At 36.7% G+C, this 27,562-nt stretch overlaps 2 protein-coding genes across 7 annotated transcripts; one reads left to right on the top strand and one right to left on the bottom strand.

Annotated features, from left to right (window-relative positions):
* Positions 1 to 249: 249 nt before the first annotated feature.
* On the top strand, positions 250 to 9,352 carry LOC124406189 (neprilysin-4-like). 6 transcript variants are annotated; one of them, XM_046881536.1, is made up of 16 exons: positions 250 to 421; positions 1,501 to 1,612; positions 1,892 to 2,079; positions 2,842 to 2,993; positions 3,457 to 3,596; positions 3,700 to 3,953; positions 5,470 to 5,727; positions 6,089 to 6,291; positions 6,395 to 6,574; positions 6,673 to 6,884; positions 6,992 to 7,214; positions 7,306 to 7,482; positions 7,787 to 7,949; positions 8,041 to 8,250; positions 8,771 to 8,877; positions 8,943 to 9,352. In XM_046881536.1, exons 2-16 carry the CDS (start codon positions 1,506 to 1,508, stop codon positions 9,216 to 9,218), a joined length of 2,850 nt encoding a protein of 949 aa, XP_046737492.1. In that variant the 5' UTR covers positions 250 to 421; positions 1,501 to 1,505; the 3' UTR covers positions 9,219 to 9,352. The 6 variants fall into 6 exon arrangements, with proteins under 6 accessions (XP_046737492.1, XP_046737494.1, XP_046737493.1 ...); XM_046881538.1 differs by having other exon boundaries at positions 2,030 to 2,079; XM_046881537.1 differs by lacking the exon at positions 1,501 to 1,612.
* Positions 9,283 to 20,107, bottom strand: LOC124406191 (carotenoid isomerooxygenase). Its single transcript, XM_046881542.1, is given in 11 exon segments — positions 9,283 to 10,176; positions 10,987 to 11,085; positions 11,182 to 11,574; positions 12,135 to 12,317; positions 12,434 to 12,663; positions 14,815 to 14,965; positions 15,057 to 15,201; positions 16,646 to 16,792; positions 17,446 to 17,690; positions 19,783 to 19,821; positions 19,823 to 20,107. Coding segments are annotated over 11 exon segments (1,842 nt in total). The 5' UTR covers positions 19,859 to 20,107; the 3' UTR covers positions 9,283 to 10,002.
* Positions 20,108 to 27,562: the final 7,455 nt, after the last annotated feature.

Here is a 27,562-nt window from a genome sequence, read left to right on the forward strand (position 1 = left end):
GATAATAGGTATATACATTAGGGCTGATTGCTGAATGAACGACTGACTGACTGCATTTGTGTGCGTTGATCCGTCTGCCAATCTGTAAATTTAAATCAACGCTAGTGTCAGTAGGATATTAGCATTCATGAAGTGACTTCTGGCACAATAGCTCAATTCTCTTCGTTCCTAGTATCCAGAAGCACCATATCAGTCGGATCCGCGGCTTCATCTGACACCTTTTATTTCTAAATACGTTGGAATTGTTTCTTCACTCGCATTCGCCATTATTTGCCCGCAAAAAACTTTACCGCGTATTTCGCTCCGTCAATTGCTCCCCACAACATCAGGATAATTACATATTGCCATCGGGTGGAACGGATTTTGTGTCGTGAAATGATAGAGTAAATATTGGCACAAGTGTAACTGCACGTCGCCTCAGGTAAGAATTTTTTCCTTATTTTTTTCACATCGTTAAAACAAAAGTCTAAGCTCAGTTACCAGTTTGCAATCATATTTGCAAACGTGCAAAAGGATGACAGCGTCATCCTGATATTTTTTCAAACTTTGTGACGATGATCCGGTGTTTAAAAAATTCGCTATAACAAGTCGATCGTTTAATTTTTAATTGGTCTATTCACTCTCAAACAGTATAGGGAGTCCGAATTTTGAGCAAAAAGTAGTCTTTTTCTCAAGACACTTAACAAAAACATTGTTTTTTATTCATCCTGCAAAAAACGATGAAAAAAGAAAGAAAAAAACAACAACAACAACAACCTTGGGTTATAGAGTTCTCTGTCGATGGTTAGCACACTTTGATTAACTTTAATTATAGCACAAATTTCGGAGTTTGTAAATTTTGCAAAATTATGCAATAAAATTTGCCATTGGCAGTATCATCGCACTCGAGAAGCACACCGTATACGTCGCGATAGTTTCCGGAAGTTGAGTAAAACGGTTCGTTAAGAGTATAGAAATGATAATAGGTTACATATGTGGATACTTTTGGCGTATTGGAAGCTACGCGGAGCAAGACTGGGTGACTTTATAGCCTAGGATTCGAAATCACAGTGCCATTTTCACATATTTATGTTCGAAACTTAACTCAGTATCATAATACTTGGATATTGCAAGGTATGCGAGGCAGAGAAGCGTGGAACGACTTGTACCTCACAACTCAACTCCTTTCGTAGGGTGGGTGTGATTGACAATAGAAAACAAGTGCTGTAATCATCTTAAATTCTTAAATTGATTCTAAAGGTCATATCGTTTAGACCCTTTATTAATCTTAGTCCAAGTTGGGGCCTGCGTACATATCTTTCAGGTTTTATCGTAGCTCGCGTTTGACGCATTCTTGGATTTACTCACACCTGTCTCTTGCAATTTTCAAGGTATGGTCACTCTTTTTACACAACTTAATGACTGCAATCAAATTTTACAACTTGCACCGCGAGGTGACGTAACTTTGGTAACGATTTACGGTATTAATCAATATCTTAAAAGAGATTTCCTTCGTTGCAGAAAAAATGAGAGGTAGCGATCGCTTGAGCCAGTTCAATGACGAAGACTACTATAGCGGTGGTCCATGTCCTTCTTGCAGACTAGCGATAAACAAGGAGACTGGAAGATTGAAGTAAACATGCACAACTACGTTGGATACATAGAAAGACTTGCGTGACGTAAAATTTTTCTGTCTTCCATATTTCCGCCAAATTTTGCTCAAGCAATTTGTGAGAATTTGATCATTTCTTGTCATGTCTTATATTAAGGTGTAAGTAATGAAAAATTGGAAGAGAAAAATTTCATCAAGATGTTTCCGTGATCGATGACGAATCGGAAGCTATCACGTCGATTCTTCGTTGATTTATTAAAGAATTATCGTCAGGCTCATTGTGCACACGTGTTGTCTCAGGTGGTGCATGGGAGGAAACAATACCTGGCGATTGAGAGTTAGACTTATGCTAATTGTACCTGCAGTACTGCTGCCGATCACTATTATTTACATAGCGATATGCAGGTCGAATACAATGGGGAAAATTTCAAACCATAGAACACAAGCCACTGATCAAGAAGCTCGCGAAAGCAGCGGTAGCATCAAAGGTAATTTCGATTAACACGTTGAGGGTTTATGGGGTCGATTGTCTGAATAAAAAGTTGGGTGGAAAAGGAAACCGTTTAAAAAATTTCCAGCAACGTTGTTAGAACTGATGATGGTGATTGATGACCATGAATGAAATGACAACCTTACTATGTCAGAGAAATCAATTAATTAAATAATTTTGGAAAAGTTTGAATTATTTGGACTTTCAAAATGATCGATTTCCGGTGTTTTTGAGCCGATTCTAATTTTTTTTTTCACTCATTTTGCTCATTGGCCAGATCTCCATGAATTATTTGAAAAATATTCAAAACGTCTTACCTGAGTACGATTATATAACGTGCAAATTTAATTGTTCACGAACATCTGTTGTGCCGGGCTTTCAAACATCTTTGTTTATTCACTGTGAAGATTACTATTTACCGTTGAAGATCTCTATGGTAAAAAATATAGATCCAAACCATTAGCATTGGTTAAAAACACCGGAGTTTAATAATTTTGAAAGTTTTAATTATAAAAACTGTCTACAAATTATTGGTGTGTTAATATTACGTTATTCAAATTTGGTTAGATTTCTTTCAATCACAAAGTAGAGATGTTGTTTAGTTCGTCTTCACCATCATTTATGTAAGTAATATTGTTGGAGATTTTATAAACGTAGTCTCATTCATGTTTAAAATCGGGTTTTCCCGCGATGCAAAGATTCGATGACAATGATGTAAAATACACGATAAGCGTAATCCATTCTTCTTTTCATTTTTCAGCCACATTCAATTACGATCCTGATCAATCGGAAATTGAGGACAGAGAATTACTTCAGGAAATAAAGACCAGCTATGTGCCACCCGATATTACGTTCAATATGGGACGACAGAAAAGAGATGTTTCCAACGGAGACGGGTGGCATAATTTCAGGGTATTCAATGGATATACATAAAAGATTATTCTAAGGACTCGAGATGTTTTGGGAAATTTTTTCAGTCACCAGTGTTACATTATCTTAGGATTATTCGGAATATAGTGAATTGCCACGAAGTCATCGTAATCAAAATCACTTAAAAGTCTCTTGACTTCTTAGCGTGCCCCAGAAATAGTGATGAGCAAAAGCAAGACCAAGACCAAGACTCTGGCAGTCTTGGTCTTGGTCTTGGTTTTACAAGTCAGTCTTGGTCTTGGTCTTGGTCTTGCACAGTCAGTCTTGGTCTTGCGTAGAAGGTCTTGGTCTTGGTCTTGCATTTTTGCAAGACCAAGACCAAGACCAAGACCGCAAGACCAAGACGAATTTTGCTCATCACTACCCAGAAATGTCAAGAATTTATATAGATAATCAATATATCCAATCCGCTTTTTAGGTTAATAAAATAAAATCGTAATTTCAGGCGAACGGAGATGACGCAGACATGTTGGTGGAGAAAAACACAGACATACCTGAGGAGAGGGTTGAGAATTCATTGGCTGATTATTCGGAGGATGACGCCGAGGCTTATGATAACGGAGAAAGGGACATTGAGGATTACCAGTAAGCGTTAAGTAGAGGATAAATAATTTTCGAAATAAAAATGGTTTTCAGGCCCTGATCACTGTTTAAATAGCACCTATACATAGACTCTGATTACCACAAGGGATGGCGAATTAATATACGGAGACACTGCGGGAAATTCGGCAAATCAAATGCCGTGGCAGACGGTTGATTCAGGTACCAAAGACGACGGGCAGACCCAGGGCGAGTCTGACCCAGGTGAACAGGGCGGAAGGCCCTTGATTAATGAGAATACCTGGTTGGCCATGCAGGAAGATGATGCCGGGGAAAAATCCTCGGAGTTTCATGCATTTTGGAAGGGCGAAGGTGACCTAAAGAGCATCCGCGAGGCCCAAGGTGCTTATAAGTATTATTTCATGTAAATGCAAGCGATATATATATTAATATACATGTATATATGTATATATATGTTGCGTTGTTATAAATTTATGCCTTCGAAGTATCTATTTAATATTCCTTTTAATCCGTTCATGTCTTCAATGAATATATGTCCAGAGAAAACCGTGAAACTCAGCAGATTGAGTATCCGTCTGCGCATGCGCAAGATTTGTCGGATTTTCGAGCAGCCTGACTACCTCAAGCTTCACGTGTCGAACTCGGCTTATGGAGGTTATGTAGGTAACGCGAATTTTTTTTTGGGTCAAGCAGATTGTGAATAGTCCGGGTATAACTTGACTTAGTAAAACCAAAATAATATCAACAGTAGAAAAATTCGGTTTGAAATGTAGATAATGAATCTGGTAATTCTCGAAATTTATCATTTTTTCTCGACTTCTTTTTCATTACGGCAAGTCAATTCGCAGTTGACTTTTACACTATTTAACTTCCAATTGACAATTTAGAGAACATTCGTAAAGGTGGGGTTAACGTGTGGTCAACTAATGACGTCAAATGGGCCCTCATCATCGGTTTTCGATTGGTTGACTTCATTTTTTGCGCTACTTGCGTTGGTACAGTGATTTGGCAAGGCTTGGCAAACTTTTACTGTTGACTAACTGATTATTTCGTACATTGTTTCGATTGAGTTGGCTCCCCTGCTTTGCAGACCAATATATTGATGTAATACGATCTCGGCAACCAATAGGGTTCGACTGTTTTACGCATGTGCAGTCTGTCACTCAGCATGCTGAGTTTCACCGTTTTCTTTCGGCGCATATTTGTTATTGATAATCGCTTAAATGAATGTATAGATGTATCTGCGCTTTATCTGCGCTTGGTATATGGTATATGTTGATCTGTACAGTGAATTATAGTAGAATCTGTGTAAATTGTAATAAGAGAGATAAGGATATAGTTGAAAAGAAGATAAATTATCTGTAGATCGATGCTACATGTGTGCGTTAAGGCAGTTGTCAATAAAAACGATAGCTTTCAATGAATAATTATCGTGCGAGAATCGACCGCAGGCCTGTACATCCTTCACACATCCAACTGCTAATCACAGGCCTTCCACTGAAGTCACTGAAATCCATTCTTTCACTCATGTATGATATTCAAATTTCCGTACAATACGAGGACATTGATTTTGTAATGTCCTTTCTGCGCTACATCCGTCAACAATTCGACTACTTTGTAGTTTTTGACAGGAAGTAGAACAGAAAATAGAATCTGTGGCATTACGCATATAGGGACTTGCCGCGAAATAACTACTTTCAAACAGATTCGATCTCTAACGTACATTTTTTACTTGAATATCGTTAGGTCACGCGATGACTTTGTTTATACTGAAACTGAGTGTAAGGCCTGTCGTTAGATACATATTTTGATAGCCTTGACAATTATATAGATTAACTAGAAAAAGTTGTTCGTTATTATTTATATATTATACACTTCCTGATGTTATTAATTGCAGCTAAGATGATGTTAAAGTATATGGATAGAACGGTAGATCCTTGTCATGACTTTTACCAATATGCATGCGGTAATTGGGGGAAACGTAACCCAATACCAAAAGACAAAGCCGGTTACGATACGTTCGAAATGCTAAGAGAGTCCTTAGATTCAGTTTTGAAAGAATTATTGGAGGAACCTATCTCACCGGGGGCGAAAGCAAATTCTGTCGACGCTACGATCAAGGCTAAGCATCTCTATCACAGCTGCATGAATTACGGTGAGTAAAAATTCGCGTATTACGAGGTAAAGTAAGAAAAAAATACCGTTTCGGTTATTGAGATGGATGAGACGTTTCTTTAGTGTTAAAAAAAATTTTAGCAACGTTTTTGGTTTGACGTTGAAAATAGAACCGTATAAATATGAAGGTTCAACTTGACGACAACAGTAAATCAGACATCACGTATAAGTACTTCTGAAACAAACTCATCAAGATGTGAAATAGTTATTCTATAAAATGCTTCGATAATGTAAAATAAATCAACGGAATGACGCGATGACCTGTTGAGGCTAATGTTAAAAATAATGAAACAGGAATATCTACGATTTAATAATGATCTGACATGCAAAATAACGCCTAGAGATCTTGGAGCAGCGTATGGAGCGACCTCTAATCGAGCTTTTGGACGAACTCGGAGGATGGCCGATTCTGCAGCCGAGTTGGGATCCCGAGAAATTTGACTGGCTCCTCTTGGTCGCGCAATTGCGTTTGTACAACAACGACATACTGATATCGGAATGGGTTGGGCCGGATATAAGGGATAGCGATCAGTACGTGATTCAAGTAAGTGACTTACCTGCCTTTTTAAGGATGGAAGTTTTTCCTACGGAGACTACACCAATATTATCTCCAAGCAGTAATCACCGGTCTATTTTGCCGTTCACAGTTCGATCAAACCTCTCTTGGTCTGCCGACGAGAGATTACTTTCTCCAACCCTCGAATACTCTCTACCTTGAAGCTTACAAGAGTTACTTGATCAAGATCGCTACATTGCTTGGCGCTCCTCTCGAAAATGCGACGCTTCACGCAGATGAACTCATCGAATTCGAGACGAAATTGGCTAAGGTAATCCAATAACATCAGTACACCTCATATTTTTCAAACGCGTTCCAATGAACTGAATGAAGTTCTTTATTTCAAATAAGTTCATATTTTCTCGTTAGATCACCTCATCACCGGACGAGAGACGCAACGTTTCAGAGCTTTACCAAAGAATGAGTATCGGCGAGTTGAGAACAGTGATACCGCAGATCGATTGGCACAGATATTTGTCAATAGTTTTGGCCCGTCCGGCAAATATTTCTGAGCCCGTTGTGGTGTTTGCTCTTCAATATATCCAGGACCTGGTAAATCTACTGTCAAAAACACCGTCGAGGTATATAAGATTTTAATAACATGAAAAGTATTCATTCGCATAGTCGCATGCATCTTGACTATGGCTTACAATTGTCGAAAGAATGTTCAAACTTTCTTTTGTTCCAGAACGATATCAAACTATCTTCTTTGGCGCTTTGTACGTCATCGTGTAAACAACTTGGACGATCGTTTCCAAGAAGCCAAGCAAAAGTTTTACTACATACTCTTTGGCAGAGAGCAGGCACCCTTGAGATGGAAGAATTGCGTTGCCCAGGTGAATTCCAACATGGGAATGGCCGTCGGTTCGATGTTCGTGAGAAAATATTTCGACGAGAACAGCAAGAATGATGTGAGAGTTGCCCATGTCCACGTTATATAAATCGTATAGTTTGAAACACACTACTAATCATGGCTTTCTTTGTATCACCCTCGTCATCAAGACTCTGCTGATGACCCAAGAGATCCAACAATCATTCAGGGAACTGTTGAAGAAGACTAGCTGGATCGACGACGACACCAAGCAGCTTGCCGGCGAAAAAGTAGATGACATGTTGCTTAGGATCGGGTATCCCGATTTTATTTTGGAGCAAAATTTACTCAACGAACGATATAAAGATGTAATGAAACAAGTTCTCTATGATTTTGTCGAGAGTACGGTAAATCCGGAATAGTTGCCTTTGAGTTTTTAATCATCACTGTCTAAAACGTTTCGAAACGTCCTCTTCATTGTAATTTTGTGATTATGGACAGATATTGCAAGTATACCAAAAGATTGATGAAATGTTCAACATATAGCTACAAGTATCTTGTTTGTGACATTTTGTAAGATGGCAGAGCAACTTTACGGGTTTACCCTACGATGTCTGTGGTCCCAGACTTGTTGACTAAAGAGACTGATTTCCTCTGTCTATATTAAAACAGGTTGTAATAAGTTCGGACAAGTATTTTGAGAATACTTTGAACATTCTCCAGCACTTGACGCGTGTGGAGCAGGACAGACTCGGAAGTCCAGTGAACAAAACCCTCTGGAACACGGCACCTGCTGTGGTCAACGCTTATTACAGTCGTAATAAGAATCAGATAAGTATGTCGTCATGAAAATGGATGGTATAAAGTGATCCCTCGAGGAAGTAGGGTCACTCTAACCTCACTTTTCATATTTCCCGAATGTGTAGTGTTTCCGGCGGGAATTTTACAGCCGCCTTTTTATCATCGATATTTTCCACGGAGCCTTAATTACGGTGGTATAGGAGTCGTCATTGGTCATGAAATCACTCACGGCTTTGACGATAAGGGCAGGCTCTTTGACAAGGATGGCAACTTGCACAGGTGGTGGAAGGACGACGCCATTGTAGGCTTTCATCAGAGAGCTCAATGTTTGATAGGTGAGGACGATTTCCTTGAAGTCAAAACCGAAACTTATGGATTTTGTAAATAATTTTTTTAAATAATTGCAAAACGCTACGGATACTGTGAATTGCGGTTGAAGCGAGTTGCTGTAATTTAAATTCATGCTCGGACCACCTAACCCTCGTTAAACGCTATACTTTACAGACAATTTGTTGAGATATGATCAGAGACAAAAACGAACCCAAAGTCATTAGAATCGAATTAAAAAACACCAGAGTTTAATAATTTTGAACCTTCCAATTGTAAAATCTTTGCTCAATTGCTTGTTGATAACTTAGCTTGTGCTATTAGATTTCCCTCGGAAGCATGTCTGTTAAATACTAGAGACGTTGTTTTTATCGTATTCAACATAACTGGGAAAATAACACTGGTGGAGGTTTTTGAAACGACTTCTTTTGTTTTCCTAACGTTTGATTCCGACGGTGCAGCCCATTCATTCTTAACATAATATAATAAACATAAGTACAATTTATAGTATTTTTCCGCGTTTGACAGACCAATATAGTCACTATACCGTAACTGAGGTGGGGATGCAGATTGATGGAGTAAACACGCAGGGTGAGAACATCGCGGATAACGGAGGAATCAAACAAGCATTCAGGGTAAGTCGATGGAGCCTGGAGAAAACAAAATGGAATCGCAAATACGTGTAAGGATTCACTTTCAGGCTTATCAGAGATGGTTGAACGCGAACGGTGACGTGAATGAAACGTTGCCGGGAATAAGCGCGACGGGGAAGCAGCTGTTCTTCCTGAACTTTGCGCAAGTCTGGTGCGGATCCATGAGGCCAGAAGCAACGCGCAACAAACTGAAAACGGCGGTCCATTCGCCGGGGAAATTTCGGGTTATCGGAACTCTGTCGAATTCCGAGGACTTTGCCAAAGTTTACGGGTGTCCCGTTGGGGCACCAATGAACCCCTTCAAGAAGTGCTCGGTTTGGTGAACGAAGAGAAAACTTTAGACGTTTTCAACCCTAATCGCTGAAGAAATATATGCAATTATTTTTCATAAAATAGGGTTGTATTTTATCTGGCAATCGGATAATAACATGTTATTGAACATAAAATTGTACCTATACGTTGCAGTTACATTTTAAACACTTTTCGAGCAGTTGTATGGAAAGAAAATGCAAAGGTAAAAGCAACGCACTGTAAATAGTTATCTATGTGTATAATAATATCGACTGGAAGTGGTGAAAGTTAACAGGTTGAACGACAGGCTGCGCATGCGCGAAACAATTGATCAAAACAGGGCAGCCAACTTACTCGAAACAAAGATTGAGATGTGAAACTCCTTCGTGTCAAGTGGTTAAATGAAATAGTTAGTGTTGATATGGTGACTCATCAGTCAGTTAACAATGAAAGTTAGCCTTTTCCGAATCAATACATCATCTATTTGACATTGGCTTAACCTAAAATACTTCGCATCACTTTCATAACCTCAATAGGTTGCGTTTCACAGCTGAAGCTCAAAGTGGCCAGCCTGCATGAAAATCTGACGAAGCTCGCGAGTGTAGTCAGCCGATCAATGAGCTAAGTTTCACCGTTTCCTTCTTAATATGCAATCCTCAAGTACAATAGGTTGGTTCGTTCGATGCTTTCTGTCTGGCTGCTATCAATCTTTATTGCTGACAATGAGAACACATGTCTCATTGTCAAAGAAAACAAATTTCCCAGATATATCCAAACTGTAGAAACAGAGTGCAAAGAACATCTGCGGTTTGAGTTTTAAATTTTCGAATCGAACCAACCATGCAAACATTTCGGTGTTGGTCCTGGTGTATCGAACGTCGAACGGGCTATTTCCTCAAACGTTGCTGCGTCCAATACTAACAGCCCAACCTCAGTTTCTCGATCTTGTCCCCAGACAAGAGCCGAAAGTATTACACCATCGTCTTCATTCTAGATAAAATTAGGAAAAAAGAATAATTGGATAGTCAAGGATTAGTAGCCATAGTAATTTTTTTCAAAAGTATTTTTTTGATATCTCAAGCTTGTAATCATTTGATGCTCGTTTAGCTTTTTAATGAATTCTTTATAAATCCCTTGAAATGGATTTTTGTGTTTGTATATAACATATATTTTGCTCATTACTTGTGAAACCGAAGAAAAAATCTACGTCAGGCCTTTTGTTGAAGTAGTAAAGCAATTCTAGGGTATTTCCATCCATCTACGTATCGTGCTTTTTAGAGAATTAACTAACGAATCAAATGAAGTACACTTCATAAAGAGCTCTTAGATTCGTCAAATCTTGCAACAATGTGAAGCTTGTGATCTTTTCATTTTATGTGTAAGGTTTCGAATTTCTATCGTAATTTCAACATGGTGGATCAAGAGGCGTGCTAAACTTCAAAATTTTGTTTGGGCTTCAGAAATCTTGGAATTAAAAACACTGATGCAAGACGGTAGATGAAAATTGGGATAGTTGGATTCATATAAAAGTTAAATCCGATCGTGAAATTACGACCTTGAAATTGATAAATATCAAATAGTGCAGAATGTGTACTCGAAAGATTCAACGATTTTCATAACAAGCAACTGCTAGAACTCTTGGGAAGTATAATCACGTAGTCAATCCAAAAACTCAGAAATTCAAATTTTAGATGTTCGTAAAAAATGCCTTTTCCCAAATCAATCTTGTTCAGTCATACCTGGGGATCCACATTTGCAATTTTCTGAGAGGTTAAAATTTGAAAACAAGTGAATATTTACCTTTCCGTTTGGATTTGGAACGAATATTGGCTCACTGGGAAAAACGTTATTCTCGCACCAAGTTTTCGTAGTTTTCATGACAGTGTCCACTTTGATGATCTAGAACACGGGAAAATCGATCAATAAATATTCACAAGACAAAATGCTTGCAGGTGCAGGCTTGTAGAGAAATAATTTGACGAAAATATAACGAACCGTTCCCGGATTGTCTCTATCAACATCGCTGGAAATGGCGTAAAAATATCTGTACTCTTTTCCCACGAGAGAATCTTTTATTCTGGGTGTCTCGCAGCCCAAATCGCATAGCATTTCTGGGCTCACGGAAACTCTTCCATTCGAAAGCCATTCCGCCGATGCCTTTTTTCTAACAAGACCATCAAATACTGCAGACTTCTCGTTCAAATCTGTCTTTGCTTCATCCTTCGTCTCCTCTCTGTCGGTAATTATCACTGGATTTTGATACTTGATTGGATCTTCGATCAAGTTAACTTTCTTAGGAACGTCAGCCGTTAGAGGAATCATTGGCAATATGAAACGCAATGGTCGGCCACGAAACAACATCGCGTAATCAGGGTTCGAATGCATTTCCTGAAAGATTTATAGAGTTTACAATCAAGTCGGAATAGCGGATGAAACAAAAGTTGAGAAAGTCTTACATAAAGTAATCTGGTTAAATGTAGCTAAAAGGGTTCTCATGACAAACGAAAAATATTTGAAACGTTAACTTTTACACACTGAGACCTCATTATGTCCTTCTCCAGAGAAATAACATTATTTTGTAATTTTCCAACGAAAAATCCACATTTTTTTTGTACAATTCTGATTAACTGTAGCTTATTTTATGTGATCGATAATGTTTTCTTTAGAAAACCAATAGAATATCTCAGAACGAGTGACTCGAATTAGATGCGATGATGAATACAACTCTTTGTCTGAGATGGTAAACCTCAGGAATGGCGGGAAATTTAAAAACTTCCCGTTTCAGGCCAGCAATAATAAGCACCGTGATAAGTTAAGCAAATGACAATTTCCGGTTCAGAAACGTTCCATCGTGTTTTTTTTCATGGTCATTGAAGACTGTGTCAAGGCTCTGTATGAGGTCCCATCATGGTTTGTCAAACACTGTATCGAGACTCTGCATGAAGTACCTTCATAACGTCGACGTACATGCAGTCGAGCATTTTTGCATCCTTGTAACAGCAGACATCCAAAACAACATATTTTCCATCACTAGTTTCGAACTGATTGATTATATGAAGGTAGAAGAACGGTTCTGCGACGAAAGTTCTCTCAATCAGACCAGTTTTCCTGGAAATCACGTGTATCAGAGTCTGAAAAAGAGAAAAATGGCGCAGGGACATTAGTAAAAAAGAAAAAAAAAAAAAAAAATTGCAAAGCCGAAAACGCTTTTGCTCTACTGTATGGGTATGCAATGACGGTTACACACCTTTTCGTTTTCATACCACTTGAGGCAAGTGCATAAACGTTCGTTCATAAACTGGCTCGCGGCCATGCTCAGCAATGAGACGGACAGTGGCTGTTCGACGATTATAAAGTAATTGTCAGTTATTCCAAACGAATGCATGTACGATGGATTCAACTTCCATCTCGAGTGAACGGTCGCAACAATGGTGGCCTGATCAAACATCGACAGTTTATTTTCCTTCCCCGCTTTACCTGCTTGAAAGAGGAAAACAGAATTCACAGTCCGGTATTATTGTTTCAAAAAAAAAAAAGGCCAAAGCCATTTCAAATGCTTTTATAAACGTATTTGGAATAGAAAAAGCGAAATGTTTTTAAATAATGTCACTGAGTTCAATGGACAAATGGAATTTTTTTCTTCAATTCTATTCAAAATGAAAAATGTAAAATATAGATATTTGAAATGAGGTACAAACGTAAAATAGCATAAATACTGTAAGGTATTTTATTTTTTTCTAATATCTGGTTAAAGTATGCCTTCGTCGAGTGCCATTTTGTTTTCTTCACGAGTTATTTGCCCTTGACAAGCAACTCCAGTTATGCACACTAAGTTCGGTCATTGACGTGCATCGTATTAGGCCAAAGGCCACAGTATTATTGTTGTACAAAATGTTATCGAAAACGCTCTTATATCTCCGAAAAGAGAGGCTTTATCGGCAACCGTAATAAGCAACGTATATACATATATATATATATATGAAAAGATTAATAGTATCATCAAAAAGAAGAAAAAAAACATTGGACTTTTTTGTAAGTTCAACTTTGACCTCGAATAACTTTTAAAGGAGTGTGATTATCGAAAACTTTGTAAGGACCTTTTTTGTAGAGCGTCAAATTTCCTACAAAAATGTGCTTTGGTCCGGTAGTTCAATGAGCTGTTCTAAAAATATAAAATTCCAAAATTAAAAAAAAAAAATTTCTTGTGTTATTTAAACGGGAAATAGAAATTTGCGATGCGCGACCTCTGAATAATAATATGAAGGGCTCTGCTTTTTACAGGCGTCTTTTTACACCTTCTCGAAAGTTTTTGTGTGAGGATTTTGAAAAAAAATAATTAGTCGTTTTTTTTTAATCAGCCTAATATATATATATATATAATAAGCGAAATAATAAGCTGATAAGCAACTCCGGTTATGCACACTAAATTCGGTCATTGACGTGCATCGTATTAGGCCAAAGGCCACAGTATGATTGTTGTACGAAATGTCATCGAAAACGTTCTTATATCTCCGAAAAGAAAGGTTTTATCGGCAAGCGTAATAAAATTGGCATATTAATTGCCAATAATTGGCATAAAATTGCTGCATAATGGCGGTGAGGGGGGGGGGGGGGGGGAGGGGGGTACAAGACAACTTGAACGGTGTGAAATGATACCGGTATATGTAATTATATGTAAAGAATGATAGCTTTATTATTCAGTGTCAAGAATACTTTCGAATTTTTTTTATTGATATTAATAAGGAAACGGCGGCATGACGCATATAAATAGCGAATGATCATGTTTTCGATTCGGAGGCGCAGATTACTTGGTCAATTTTTATCCGATCAACTTGAAATTTTAACACAATTTTGAAAACTTGTTTATCAGTTCAAGCCCGACTTTTTTATACAAATTTTTTGGTCGTAAAATTAAATTTTTCTCATGATGAGATTGATTATCTCAAAATAAAGAACAATATTTTGTCAATATCCATGCAAAGTCGTTATCGTTGTAGGTGGTCTCAAAAATAAGAAATTTTTAATCGTCGGCACAAAAATAATAATAATGAAAAAAAAAAAAAAAAAAAAAACGGCTATATACAACGATAGCTACATTTTTATGGATATTTTTGAAATTTGGCTGTTTATATTTAGATAACCTTTCATCGAGATATTATTGCTACGATGGAGTGGAATTTTTTTATTAGTCTTTACGAAGGTCGACGGCTTAAAAATTTCTTATTTTTGAGGCCACTTACTACGATAACGACATTTTTTGGATTTTGACAAAATATTGTTCTTTATTGTGAGATAACCCTTCACCGAGATATCAATGCCGCGAGGGAGGATAAATTTCTTTATTATTCGCCAAGTCAAGACCCTTATCTTTGTAAATTTAAAATATTTTTTTTTAAATAAAAATTTATATAAAACAAGTTCAACATACACTTAATAAAATCCCTGTGAAAAAAATTCTTAAAAATCGGTTATTTTTTTGCAGTCGTCACAGTGGCCTTCCCACTTAATCCGAGTGAAGGGACCCTAGAGTCTTAAAAATCGCAGAATGGTATTTTGCCCATGAAATAATCACGCCCCAAATGAAAGCATTTCGAATATTATCTAGCCTAGTAAGTAATAAACACTCACAGACGGTGACGCGGTTTGGTGGAAAGCAAATCACACTGTAGGCAGGACCTCGTGCCGTGATGCTCATCCCGATGTTATACACTGATCCATCGATCATTACGTACGGATGTGCTGTGTGATTTACTACGCCCACGTACTTGGATATGCAAAGCTGGAAGTTGATCAAAATGTCATTGACATACTTCGACGCTATTCTCTTCAGATGCAGCAGCGTTGTTCCGAGGATGCAGTTTCATAGTCACCTTGCTTTTCGTTTCCAAAGTCTCCGGGTCTATCCGATGTATAAATGGCGCTTCGGTGAAGGTATAAAATTCATCCCCAAATGGGTACACCGATATCATCGAATTGTCGGTCATCGTTTCCTGGGCTTTGAAAACAGCCGCCACTCTGCCGTTGAAATAAGATTACGAAAAATTATTTGATATACACATCGAGTGTCCAGTGATGTATAAGATGATGAGTATTTTTTCTATGATTAAATACGATGATAATTATATTATTCATACACACATTTATCTATAAGATAATGTGAGGAATAACTAAAAATAACGCATCTTTCAGCCGAAAAATAAAATTTTGATTGAACGCACCTTAATCGTTTTCTTTTAGGCATATGAAATTGTTGGATCAAAGCAAATTGAGCTTGTTCTAATGCATGTTTTGTTGAGTCAAGAGTTCAATGGTTGAAAGAGCTAATGTAAGCGCACAAAACGTATTCTTGAAATGATTTTATTTATAATTCTGCACGTATGGCTTTCGATTAATTTGAATTTTTTGTTGTGTGTCACTAGATTCATGTACTTATTTTATTTCAAGTACCTAATTGTTTCTGTCAACGAACATCTGATTTGGAGAAAGAATACATAAACTTGAAAAGGAATGATAGGATTAGTCGAATGAATTTCGGAAACACACCAAAAGGTTTACTGGAGTTCATACTACACTCGATCACGACAAGAAAAGATTTTGTTGAATCAAGGAATTCGCCTGACTAAATCGTTTTGACAAACCATCTAGATCGAAATTGTTGAATTGAACTCATCGTATTCGGAACAAATAAGAGATACCAGATCCAAGTGAATGGACTCCAAGAATAGCTATTTATGTGGCATGCCCGTAAGCCGCCTATTTTTTTTTGGCATGGATAAAGATTTCAGGACGAGCTGAAGGCGAGCCGGAAGCGAGTACTGAAATTATCCGAGCCAAAAAACAGTTTACGGGCATGCCACATACAATATTTTTTACGGTATGGGCATTGAAAAGCAAAACGAAGAGTGAGGTTATGTCGCGATCTGTTCGACGGAGCTACTTTATTCGGCAGTTTGGGATGCGCACTTCGAACTGCGCATCAAAACTGCGGAATAAAGACTTTATTCCGCAAATTTGTTCGCTGCCGTATAAAGCGTCATTTTACGGAACGAAAACTGCCACAAAAAGTGGAGTTTTCAATGCCCATGCCGCGAAAAATCCATTTTGATGCTTCAAGAACACCTTTCCCTCCGTGTACTAAACACGTCGTGATTATGCATGTAATTAGTCACACGAAATGAATACGGACCGCGAAAACGATTATTAATAAGGATTATCGTATCGCCATTTTCATGTGACAGTCAACGTTTACCTTTTCTAGTTCCAGTTGTTCCACAGTAGTTGGTCTTACCTCCATGCCATAAAAATAAGATTAGTATAACCAGTAGAAACTAGATGAACATATGATGAACTTGACTCACATGACCACTATGAGATGAAAAATGAGGTAAATTTTTTCCAGATGATAATCTTAGGTGATATTATCTGGAAATTATACAATATCGCTGACGCTCTGCCATACCTTTGGAAAATTGTTCGACACGGATCCGGCACGACTCTGGTTCCAAATTCAGTTAAAACTATCCTTTGGGCTTCATGATTTTTCTTGTAGGCGTCAGTCTGGACAAACCGTCTCTGATAAGTCACTTTTCCATCCTTTATCTCGAACCTAAAAGAGTATTTTCACTGTTTAACAATTCCTACAAATGTTACACCCGTTTATGGAAGACCTCAAATTAAGAATGGAAATTTCTTCCTAGATATTGGATAAACGATGATCGTGATTCGTGGCTAACAATAAGCAACATGGCGGCACGAACTAGGACATCAGCACATGGTTTCATGTCAATTATTTGAACAGGAAAGTACAGACAACTTAGTGCAAGCTACGAGGCTTTAGTTTTTTCACATGAAATCGGTATTCTATAAAAAATGCGATGAAAAAGTTCTTTTAAAATTAAATATGGCTTAATTAGAATAATGCATTTTCTAGCCACCAGATGTCACGACACATTTTCGCTACCGAGGGTGTCATTCTAGTATTCTGAACTTGAAATATTTCAAGAATCGCTGAAACGCGATCCAGCTGAAACTTTTAGGAAATATATATATAGCTGAGAGAGTGAAAAATAATTCTTACATACGGAATTTCAATGTTTACAAACTCACAAGAATAATTCGGTTCACACTGGGGCTATGATTATAATCTTTGCGAACAGCAAGAGAGCGAGTTTATAGTATTTGGAATTCTCGAAAAAATTCTTAACTTTCGGCAAAATGCCAATAAACGGTACATCGAAGTTGACTTCGTATAAAAATCACCTGTGCAGTAGCGCTGAGCTGTCGAATAAATGGTCAAATCTGTATTCGCCAACTTTTAAACTCCCCGGGCCATTCCTTAGTAAAGTCCCTTTCAACCAGGTGGGTATTGTGCCCAAATTTTTCCCTGACATCGGCTTGATAACTTCGTGTTCACAGGACCTCATCCATACTGTCGGGTCACAATTTGGCCAGAAGAACGCGTCTTCACCATCCGGCACCTTGGAGTCTACTTGATCCATTTTTTTCTGAAATAAGAGAATTTAGTTTATACTTTATAGTATGAAAATAAAGTTGAGTTGCAGCTGAAAAAGTACATTCAAATTATTCCCTTCTTCCTTAATTCTGAACAATTAGTATTTCTGTTACTTCTGGTGCTTTTTCCAAAGATTACATAAAGCTTTGTAAAATGTTAAAAAATACAAGCGCTCCATGTACCAGAAGAAATTCAATCGATAATTTTGACACAAAATAAAATTTGATTTAATTTTCTTTACTTTCTACCGCAAAACTTGAATTGAGTAAATCTAGAAAATTTGGAGGCAATGCGTTTTGTCAGCCAACTAAATTCACGATAAAAGTGCTCAACTCAGGCTACATTTTTGAATCTAATAGAGAGAAAAAAAAAGAAAAATCGTAAGGAAGAAAATGAAAAATGGATCTTTGTGCCATCAAGTGAGGAAATAAAAAACTTCTTACGATGAAGAATCTTTCATAAATTCTTACGCATCCCGAGGTTTTTGACACTTTAGACGATGAACAAGATTCAGACTGCAGTTGAAGTTCACCTCAGCGTTCAGATCCGTGTAACTTAGTACTGACGATATGCAGTTTCTTGACCAGCAATTAAGACTGGATGTAACGAAGATGGTTGTTTGGTTGCTCGAGTATTTCAGGAGATAAACCGCACTGCATCATCTGACTGAATCCGAAGGAATAAGATAAGTTGCAAACTGCAGCTGTATTTCACCACGGCGGAATTGCAACATCGAATGAGACTTGAGACTTATTGTCCGGATCTTAAATGGCTCGAGCGTAATACATGACGTCCTTGCGTGACGTTTGACTGAAGCCTTAAGCATTCGTAACGCGCATCTATTGAGGTTGCACGGAGTCGGGACCTGATCGAATTCAATTCCAAGTTGAAGATCATACTTTTTTTTTAAATTTCTTATATGTGGTCATTTTTTGTCGCGTCACACTGCTATGCGCTTCGTATCAAATTTGTAGTTGAGAAACACGAGTCCCCTGATTTATGATATTCTGAATGAAGTGTAAGCTGAGATTTTTCCACGTGGTAGCCAATAGTCACAAAAAATATATCTAAATAGAGATAGATTTTTTTTTTTTGCGGAATCCGTTTAGATTTATTCGAACAAGTATTGCGGACCCAGAAATCAGTTTTTTTCAATACATTGGATAAAAAATTGGACAGATGATGCCCAACTTATTGAAGCATTACCAATTTGATTTCTCCGAGTTCACAGCAGCTGATTGTAAAATAAGTAGAGAGTGAAAAAAAATATACCGTGTGTGTAAAATTACGTTCGACCTTAAAGTACGTTTGTTCATATTACACCGACTTCAGGATAATATATTCTACAGGATCAGCAGGGAATAGTCAAGATAGTGCGCGTTCGTGTTCTGCTTGATGTGCGTGTGTAACGTGACCTTCATTTCTAGCCATATAAAGTCACACTGTCACATATATTTTGCGTAAAATTCAAGTATCAAAAGATTAAAAATTAAACAATTCTTCTGAGGCCTTTTCACTTTTCTATTCAATGAACAAAACGAAATATCGAAAAATCTATACGATTGTTTGTTTGAAACAAAATTTTAAATCCGCACAAACTGTTTCAGATTTATAAAACCGATTTTTAGCATGTTTGATGAATGATTTACAAAAAAAATAATACGTTTTTCTCTCTAAACATTGTTTTTTTCACTCAAACTACATAATCTTTAGTAATTTTAAAATCACATTAGTGTTTTTATTCAACATCGAAAGTGAAAAAATCGCCGACTTACACTGGCACGGAAAAAATCGATTTTCGCGAGTCATTTTTTCGAAAACAGATTGCTATATGAAATCGGGGTTTGAAAAGAACTCCACAGCGTACTTCACGATTAAAATGAATAGAAAAGAAAAAATTAAAAAATTTATCAATCAGATCCTGGGACAGTTTTTTGCTCTCTTGAAAAATCATAATCATGGCACTTGTACCATTTTCCCGTACCACCATTCACTTGTGACGAAGCAACAGGATAAGAGAAGTAATAAAAGCACTCGAATGCTGATACACAGAGGTTGAATATAATAGGGATGTAAGTCGTTACCTCAAAAAAGGTGGCAATTCTCGGAGGCGATCTGTCCTCCTACAACGGAACCCGAATCCTCACAAACATCTGACATTATAAAATACGCATACGCACAATACACTTCGACGATGGTTAGCCGCTGTAATCAATACTCGGCCCACTGTTCTTATTTGCGCAATTCATTCATAGCTGTGCACGTGTCGTAGTTCCCATAACCGATGAACGTGATGCCAAAAGGTAAGTGAGATACTCACTGTATTTTAGAACAGAAAAAAGTTGGTTTCAAGTACGAGGAAGCTTTCCGAAGACGTACTAAACTGCGAAACTGCAAATTTAGATCACGCGCAAGGCTCGGCGGTTGTAGAACGGGATTATGCTTAGTTGTTAAGTGGGGAGATCTGGCGGATTTAAGCGTTTCCACATATCTATCTCATGCCAGATTCGTCGGACTGCAATTTTTAGTTGATATTCTTTTTCGTCCCACTTTCAGACCGATTTAATCTTTTTTGGATAACGAAAATGCAACGTCTGTCTGCGCAGTTTGCAAAATCCCGTGAATTGAGTTTATCGCGCCACCGCGGGTTAAGCCGTCTTCTGTATCCTTGAATCGTATTACCTATCGCCTTTAATATATCGATTTTCTACACTCGATACTTTGACGGCCAAACTACGTTCACTTTTGCGCCTGACTCTTGCCTCGCCGGCAACCAGGTATGCAGTGGTGTCGATGCGTGCGACGGTCGCTCGGACCTGATGTTGTCTCTAATGAATAAACTACGATTTTTTTCAAACTTTCCTTAATTCCGCTACAAAACAGCGACGCACGGTCGAAATTTTAACCCCGTCTGTTCGTTTTTTTATTTAATATAGGAAGAAAAATGGCGAGTTTACTCGGTCGCAAAGGTAGGAGTACTACATTACCTTAATCCCAGAACTTATGTAAAAAATTGACATTATTGCTTGGGGACCGTGACTATAATTCAGTTTTAGCTGCTTGTTGATCATTGCTCAAAACAATTTAAATAAAACAGCTGGGGTCGCTAACGACCCCACTCTAAAGCTGCCGTTGGGGTATCGAGGAAGTAAATGAATTTTACTCTTTTACCCAAATTAAAATATTCGTCTTGTTATTTATACGTAATTGAAGCGTCAATAGTCACACATATATTATCTCAAGCCACGTATTTTATATACTGAAGCAATTTTCTCCGCGAAACTTTTTTTATTTTATTTATTTTACGTGAATTCAGCAGCTTTGTATAAAACGTATAATATTTTTTTACACAGAAAATGGCTCAAAGTTACAACTGGGTCGTCTGCGAGGAACACCGAACGGTGCATTGTTGTCTTTGCATTCATTAATACTACTTTTATACTATTTTTTTAATACAATAACTTGACTTAAAAATGTATGAAAATTCCTAACAAACACTTTTTTTGTTATGTTTTTATTGACTTTTTTCGTATTCCCGTATTCCGTCTCTTTCCCATTTTCATATTCCGAAATGAGTATATTTTTTCATCGGAATATGAAGGTGGTAATTTTTTCCTGTTAGTTCAATGTATCCCCTTCAAAACCGCGTTCGAAATTTGAAAATTGGTTCATTACGAAGAAAAATATGAGATTTTGTTCGAAAAATGATGATTTTGCCCTTTTTGTGGTATTTAATTGGATGTCTCACCAATTAAACTTCAACGAAATCGGATTTTCGCTTTAGCATTCGTAAATCCCAATTAAAAAACGAAAGGCCTTATATATCTACGAATCCCATTATTACTTTTAGAACGATTTTGCAATCGAGAAACGCGTGGGGTCGTTAACTCATGAGGTAGAAGGTGGAAAAAAAGATACATGTGGTCTAGGGTTAATTATAGATTAAACAGAAACTCGGTTTAGGCCTCTTAAAAAATATGGCTACCTACATTTTGTCCGCGAGTCGTATTCAAAATTATCTGCTACTGGGAAGACAGTAAAAGCGAAAGAAGGATGTAATTTTGTAATTGATGTTTTCATTTTCCTGTCATGTAAGATCAGGTTATATGCCATGCTGTGTTATAAGTAAAACAAAAATACACGTAATCAGTGAATTGATTTCGATGCACTTGGAATAACAATTGGCGTAAAATTCAGGTTAGGTCACGCCCAATGACACAGTGCATGTCCTACTCGACGTCACTTAGTCCTGCTTAATGTGTATAAAAAAAAAAAAAATCATGCATGTGATCCAATGAAAAATGATATAACTGTTGAAGAACAGAAAAGAACACGACAGGGTAGGAGTCAAAACGGGGGGTCAGTATTTCGAATGACCGATATCGAATCGAAATTTCAAATTTCTATTGGTTAGAAATCATTCTAATCAGCGACACTTTAAAAAATCAAGATTTCGAACAATTCATCTTTTGTTATTTTATTTTCACATACATGTTTGAAATTTCGATTCGATATCGGTCATTCGAAATATTGACTCCCCAGTTTTGACACTTTACGCACTCTCTACGATTTTCAATAGTCGATCTTTCCAAGGGCAAGCATGTGTTGGTAAAAAAAACGATTAATCATTGTGAGGCTCATGTGTACGTAATTATTTTTCGTCGACTTCAAGGCAAATCAGATCTTTAAGTATTAACGATCTTTTTGATGAACCAATATTGCGACAAATATTTTGTTACAAACCGAATATTATCTAAAACTATTGCACACCAACAAAATAACGACCGTAAGGGGATAAATAAGGTAAAAATTCCTTTTGCGAATATCTGAATGATATTTTACGCATAAGTAAGCACACATGCAGAAATTGATTCTGCGATAATTAATATTTCCTGACACTTTATTCCGGGCAGCACGCTTCGGGCTGAAATTCTCCATTTGAAATTTATTGCCAACGTAACTGACTGGGGAGAAATATTAGCTGGTGCAGAATCAATTTCCGTAGGTTTACTATTAAAATGCTACGACTCCGAAAGTATCAGACTCGAACCTATTGGTTTTTAAGCGATGAACAGTTAAAAAAAAATTTCTTCTCAGGATTGACTAACCGATTTAATTGAAAATTTAATATCTTACTGCGAAAGTCAAGAGCTTTTATAGGCAAAATGGACAGATTTTCAGTTTATTTATCTGTATGTTCGAAAAGTATCGTAATAAGAAATAAAAATTTCAGTGAAAATAATGTTTTTTATCATGAATTTAAAAAGCTCAAAATCTGTCCATTGTGTCTCTAAAAACTCTTGACTTTCTTAAAAAATATTAAATTTTCAAATAAATCGGTTTAGTCACTACCGAGAAAAAATTATTTTGTATTTATTATTATTTTTTCTATCCATATCCAATTAAGACTGAGATCTGATACTTTTAGGTATCTTAGTATTTCAATAGTACCTACTTATCCATATAATATCATTCAGATATTCGCAAGAACCTTCAAATTTGATTTTTCTCAAATTTTTCATTGTTCAATTTACATTACTTTGAAATACGCTGATGAAATCAATAAAAATCTTGAAGTTTCAAGAGTTATTAAAGGATTACGAAATCGCAATAATTTACCGCAAATTAGCGATTCTTATGAATCTCACAAAGGTTAATTAAATAGTACGGAAGATTGAGGCGAGTCAATACACCGTGGTTTTTAGAAAAAAGAAGCGTCCGAGAAACTTTAGACCTTGACCGAATCCTACCCATTAAAATAAACTTGTTCACACTGCTTTCCTGAATAAAAGAAAAAAAAAATATATGTGTGTTTTATAAATGTCACTTGAATATCAACGGCAAAGGTGATTTCTACTTGTAAGAGTGATATTTTCCAAAAAAAAAAAAAAAACCCCACAAAATACAATTTTTGTGGGTCCAGACTGTTAGTCTACTATATATCTCGTCTCATGAGTTGGTTATTGTAAAATTACTCAGCAATAAATTTTACCAAGGCAAACCTTGATTTACAGTTTAAAAACGAGAGGTATGAAATTCAAAAATACAGTCATGACTCACAATATTTTTTTCGTATTAATGAAATTTAATTTGTGATTTTAGACCCCCCTTCCCTCCGTCACCCCAAAAATCCGTCCTCGATACGCGCCTGCGGATTAATTTTTCCCTGTGAAGCACTTCCGCAGAAGGAATCATCGAATGCATTAAACAATTTCCAACGCATGAGGCAGCAGCATAAGCGCCACGCTTGTTGTCAGTACCGCAATAATCCGTCAGGAACATTTATGTAAATGGTCGGCCACGGTGATGAATTCTAAGTGCATGACGCATTCGTATGACACATTATACGTATACATAGATATACGAAGTATGGGTCGGTGGAAGTCGAAGCCGCGTTGTATACTGTTACAGGAGCAATTATTCCGTTGAATTATTCCCACCATCTGGAAATTGCAGTGTAAACATTTTGATTAAAACCACGTCTGGCACACGTACGCAGATGGTTAAATGCGCCGCACAAACGCAATGCGATAATTATGAATAAACGACTCGACCGCGGATCGGAGCCTGCATGGCACCTCCGATTCAAATGCAGGCCAGTTCTGAACGCCGTGTGAGTATACATGGTGTGCCTATAACTCCCGCGACACGCCCCTTTCTTCGAGGTTAAGATGCTTATAAAGACGCGTTGTACACCTCGAAAACGCGGGGATGCAAAACTCCCAAACCGCTAAAGCGATCAGAGTGAAACTTGGGCAGTTAATGCCTTATTTTGGCAAAAAGTGGAGCGTCTTTTTACTTTTTCAAAATTCGGAAAAAAATTTTACAGATTGGTTACCACTCACAGAAATTGGCCAAATTTTCACAGTTGCACTGAATGGATCGAACTATCCGGTATGATGCCACTAGGCGGTGATGAAACATACATTTTGAGCCCAGTCCCATGAGATTTGATGGTGAAATGACGAAATGGCAGCTGATCTGGTTTTCGATTACAAAGAATACCGACATCGCATTTTGACAACATTTTTTACAGACATTACGCGCATTCCGGCAACACATGCATGTAATGTCGATAATAAATTACCGTGAATAATAAACGTCGAAACTGACGAGCCGAATCGCTCGTGAAAGCCTTTCGAACATTTCGAACCGGCAAATTGGCGCGTTCCGCGTCTCTAATGAGTGAATAATGCCGCCACACGAAAGGCTGCTATTCGTAAATAATTGCTTAATTAGGACAATGAGGAACAGCTGCTGTAGAGAGATGAAAATAGTTTAATTTTCTCCTCGACTTCTCGGTATGAATCGTGATAACCACGAATTGCAGACCCTTCAGCGATCCGAGATGCAGAGGAAACACGAGCGCGTCTTGTGCCGAAGGTAAACGGCACAACAGGTCAAGAGATCACGCCCATAAACTTTATTTTTAGTTTATGTATTTTTACAGCAATTAATGATAATTTACGGAGACAGAAATGTTGATTTATCGCTAATCTTGGCGATTCTTCAGGTCCTCAGTCGTGTTGAGATATTTGTTCAGCGATTTAAACAGATATCTTTTGTATGAGATACTCTGTGATTATGCTGGATTGATTCTTCGACGAAATTTCATTTTTCTCTTAAAATTCAGCTTCTGAAAGATTTCAAGTGACATTTGTCCCTATCGAATTGAAAATCGAGGAGCCAGCTAAATTTCTGCAAATCTATGCCTGTTGAACAATCATTTGTCTAATTTAAAATTTACTGAAACACGAATGAAAGTTAAAAGTGAGCTTAAACATATCAAATAATTCACGAGAGACAAGAATTCTTTTGAAAAGAAGAAACGAACCTTCCAGAGAAAAAAAAAATCTCACAGAAAATTTTTAAAGTGTCAGATTTTTCAGATTAACGTAACCCGAGAAAGAGTCAATCTTAAAAGAACAGAGAATTTATGCAAAATCAGAAAAAATTTAGATATAATTTTAGAAATAAACATTTCGAAACAGATGCTTGAATAATTTTTCTGATTGATCTGATTATATGAATAATTTTTCACAAAGTTTGGGTAAGAAAAAACTACAGAGACTTGGATACTAACTGAGTAGATATTAGTTAGCAGCAAAGCTACTAAAATACGTACGGCGTAAAAAAATCAGATGAATCACTGTCTTATAGGAATTGCACTTCATGTTATCTTAGCTCCAAAACTATATTTCGTGACTCGTTCCTTGAATGCGATAAAAAAACGTTCATGCTTCAACTTAAAAAATCTTGAGTTCTCCTTGAAAAAAAGGAAACCTGAAAGTTTCGCTGCTCTATCCCCCATATTAAGGGGTGCTGTCAGATTCTCAAAATAATTGAAAAATTTTTTTTTGTTTTTTTAATCATATTAATTTTTTTTACTATATTGATTTGTTGAATTTTTAGTCTTCCTTAAAAATTTTTACTTACTAATTTCTAAGCTATGTTTTTTTCATACGCCACATTGTTTATTCCATCATGAAAAATTGAAAATTTTGGAGTAAAAAAATATTTCCGATCCCAGACTTATTTGTTTACCATTTGATTTTTTTTTTGAATCGTTGTAAAATTGAAAAAAATCGGGGTCTGAGGAAAAGTGTAATCTTATTTTACAAGGAAAACGAATTGAAAAAAAAGAAAACAAAATTAAAAAACAACTATTTTAAAAATCTGCCGGGTCCTTTTAATAGTGAGATAAAGCATTGAAACTTCCAGGGTTTTTTTTTCAAGGTGAACTCAAGATTTTAAAAGTTGGAGCATAAACTTTTTTTTTAACGGCCACCTTAATATATTTATCGAATTTCATTGAAAAAAATTTTCTTTATTGATTTTAATCACTTTTTGTACACGAAAATCGTAGTTGAAAATCGGTCTGAAAGAATTTTTTTTTTCATATAATTCGAGCCTCACAGAGTCTGTATCAATATTTACAGTTAAAATTTGTTTAAAAAATTCTTGAAAAAAACCTTTTTTTTTACTCGTCAGTTGGGTAGTTCCCTTAGACACAATGTTATTCTGCTCACAATCAGCTGTTTGTTTGATGGCGACTATTTAATTCCTCGAGGTTAATTGATATTCAAGACACTTCGACCTTGCCATCAAATTATGCTTCACTCTGTCCAGCAGGCGTATTTCGTTCATAGCTATTAACGACTAGCATGTGAACCGATTGTGCTCATATGATTTTTTCTCTCAGAGAGAAGTCTTGTGCCGGTTTACGTTGAGCTGTTAATTTTCAGCAGTCATATCGACTCGAGTCGTTTTCGTCTTCCCAACGCAGAACTGAAATAATTTTGTCACCCAACGCTTTATTTTCGAAAGTTTAAATTTATTCTGACGATAACTTTTGCAGCTGTTAAAAAAAAAAAAAAAAAAAAAACTGTTAAACGAGAGTAGCCTCACCATCAAATTAATTTTATTTTTTGGTCAGAGTTATTCTCAAAAAGTTTTGGAAATTCGTATCAATTGGTAACGTAGCGCAAATTTTTCAGTTTTTCAGAAAAATTTCTACAAAATTTAAGTAATTTTCAGGAGGTTCGTCGAAATATCTCAACTTTGATGTTTCTGATAAGATTTTATTGGAAATATTCATTTTTGGAAAAACAAACAAGAAACACTAGGACTCAGATTTTTTAAGATGTGTGATACAAAGTGAAGTCTTAAAAAAATATGAGTTTCCTGAGTAAACTGGTTCGATTTTCATCTCCAACTCAACCTGGTCATAAATAGTTAATTATAACAATAAAAATTAAAAAACTCGTAGTTTATCGAATTTTGATTAGAAAATGAGCATCGGAAAAAATATGAATTCATCCTAGAAGTTGTACAAAACTAATTAAAATGCCTTCAACATTATCA

This window comes from Diprion similis, chromosome 5 (assembly GCF_021155765.1).
Source record: "Diprion similis isolate iyDipSimi1 chromosome 5, iyDipSimi1.1, whole genome shotgun sequence".
Classification (NCBI taxonomy): Eukaryota; Metazoa; Arthropoda; class Insecta; order Hymenoptera; family Diprionidae; genus Diprion; species Diprion similis.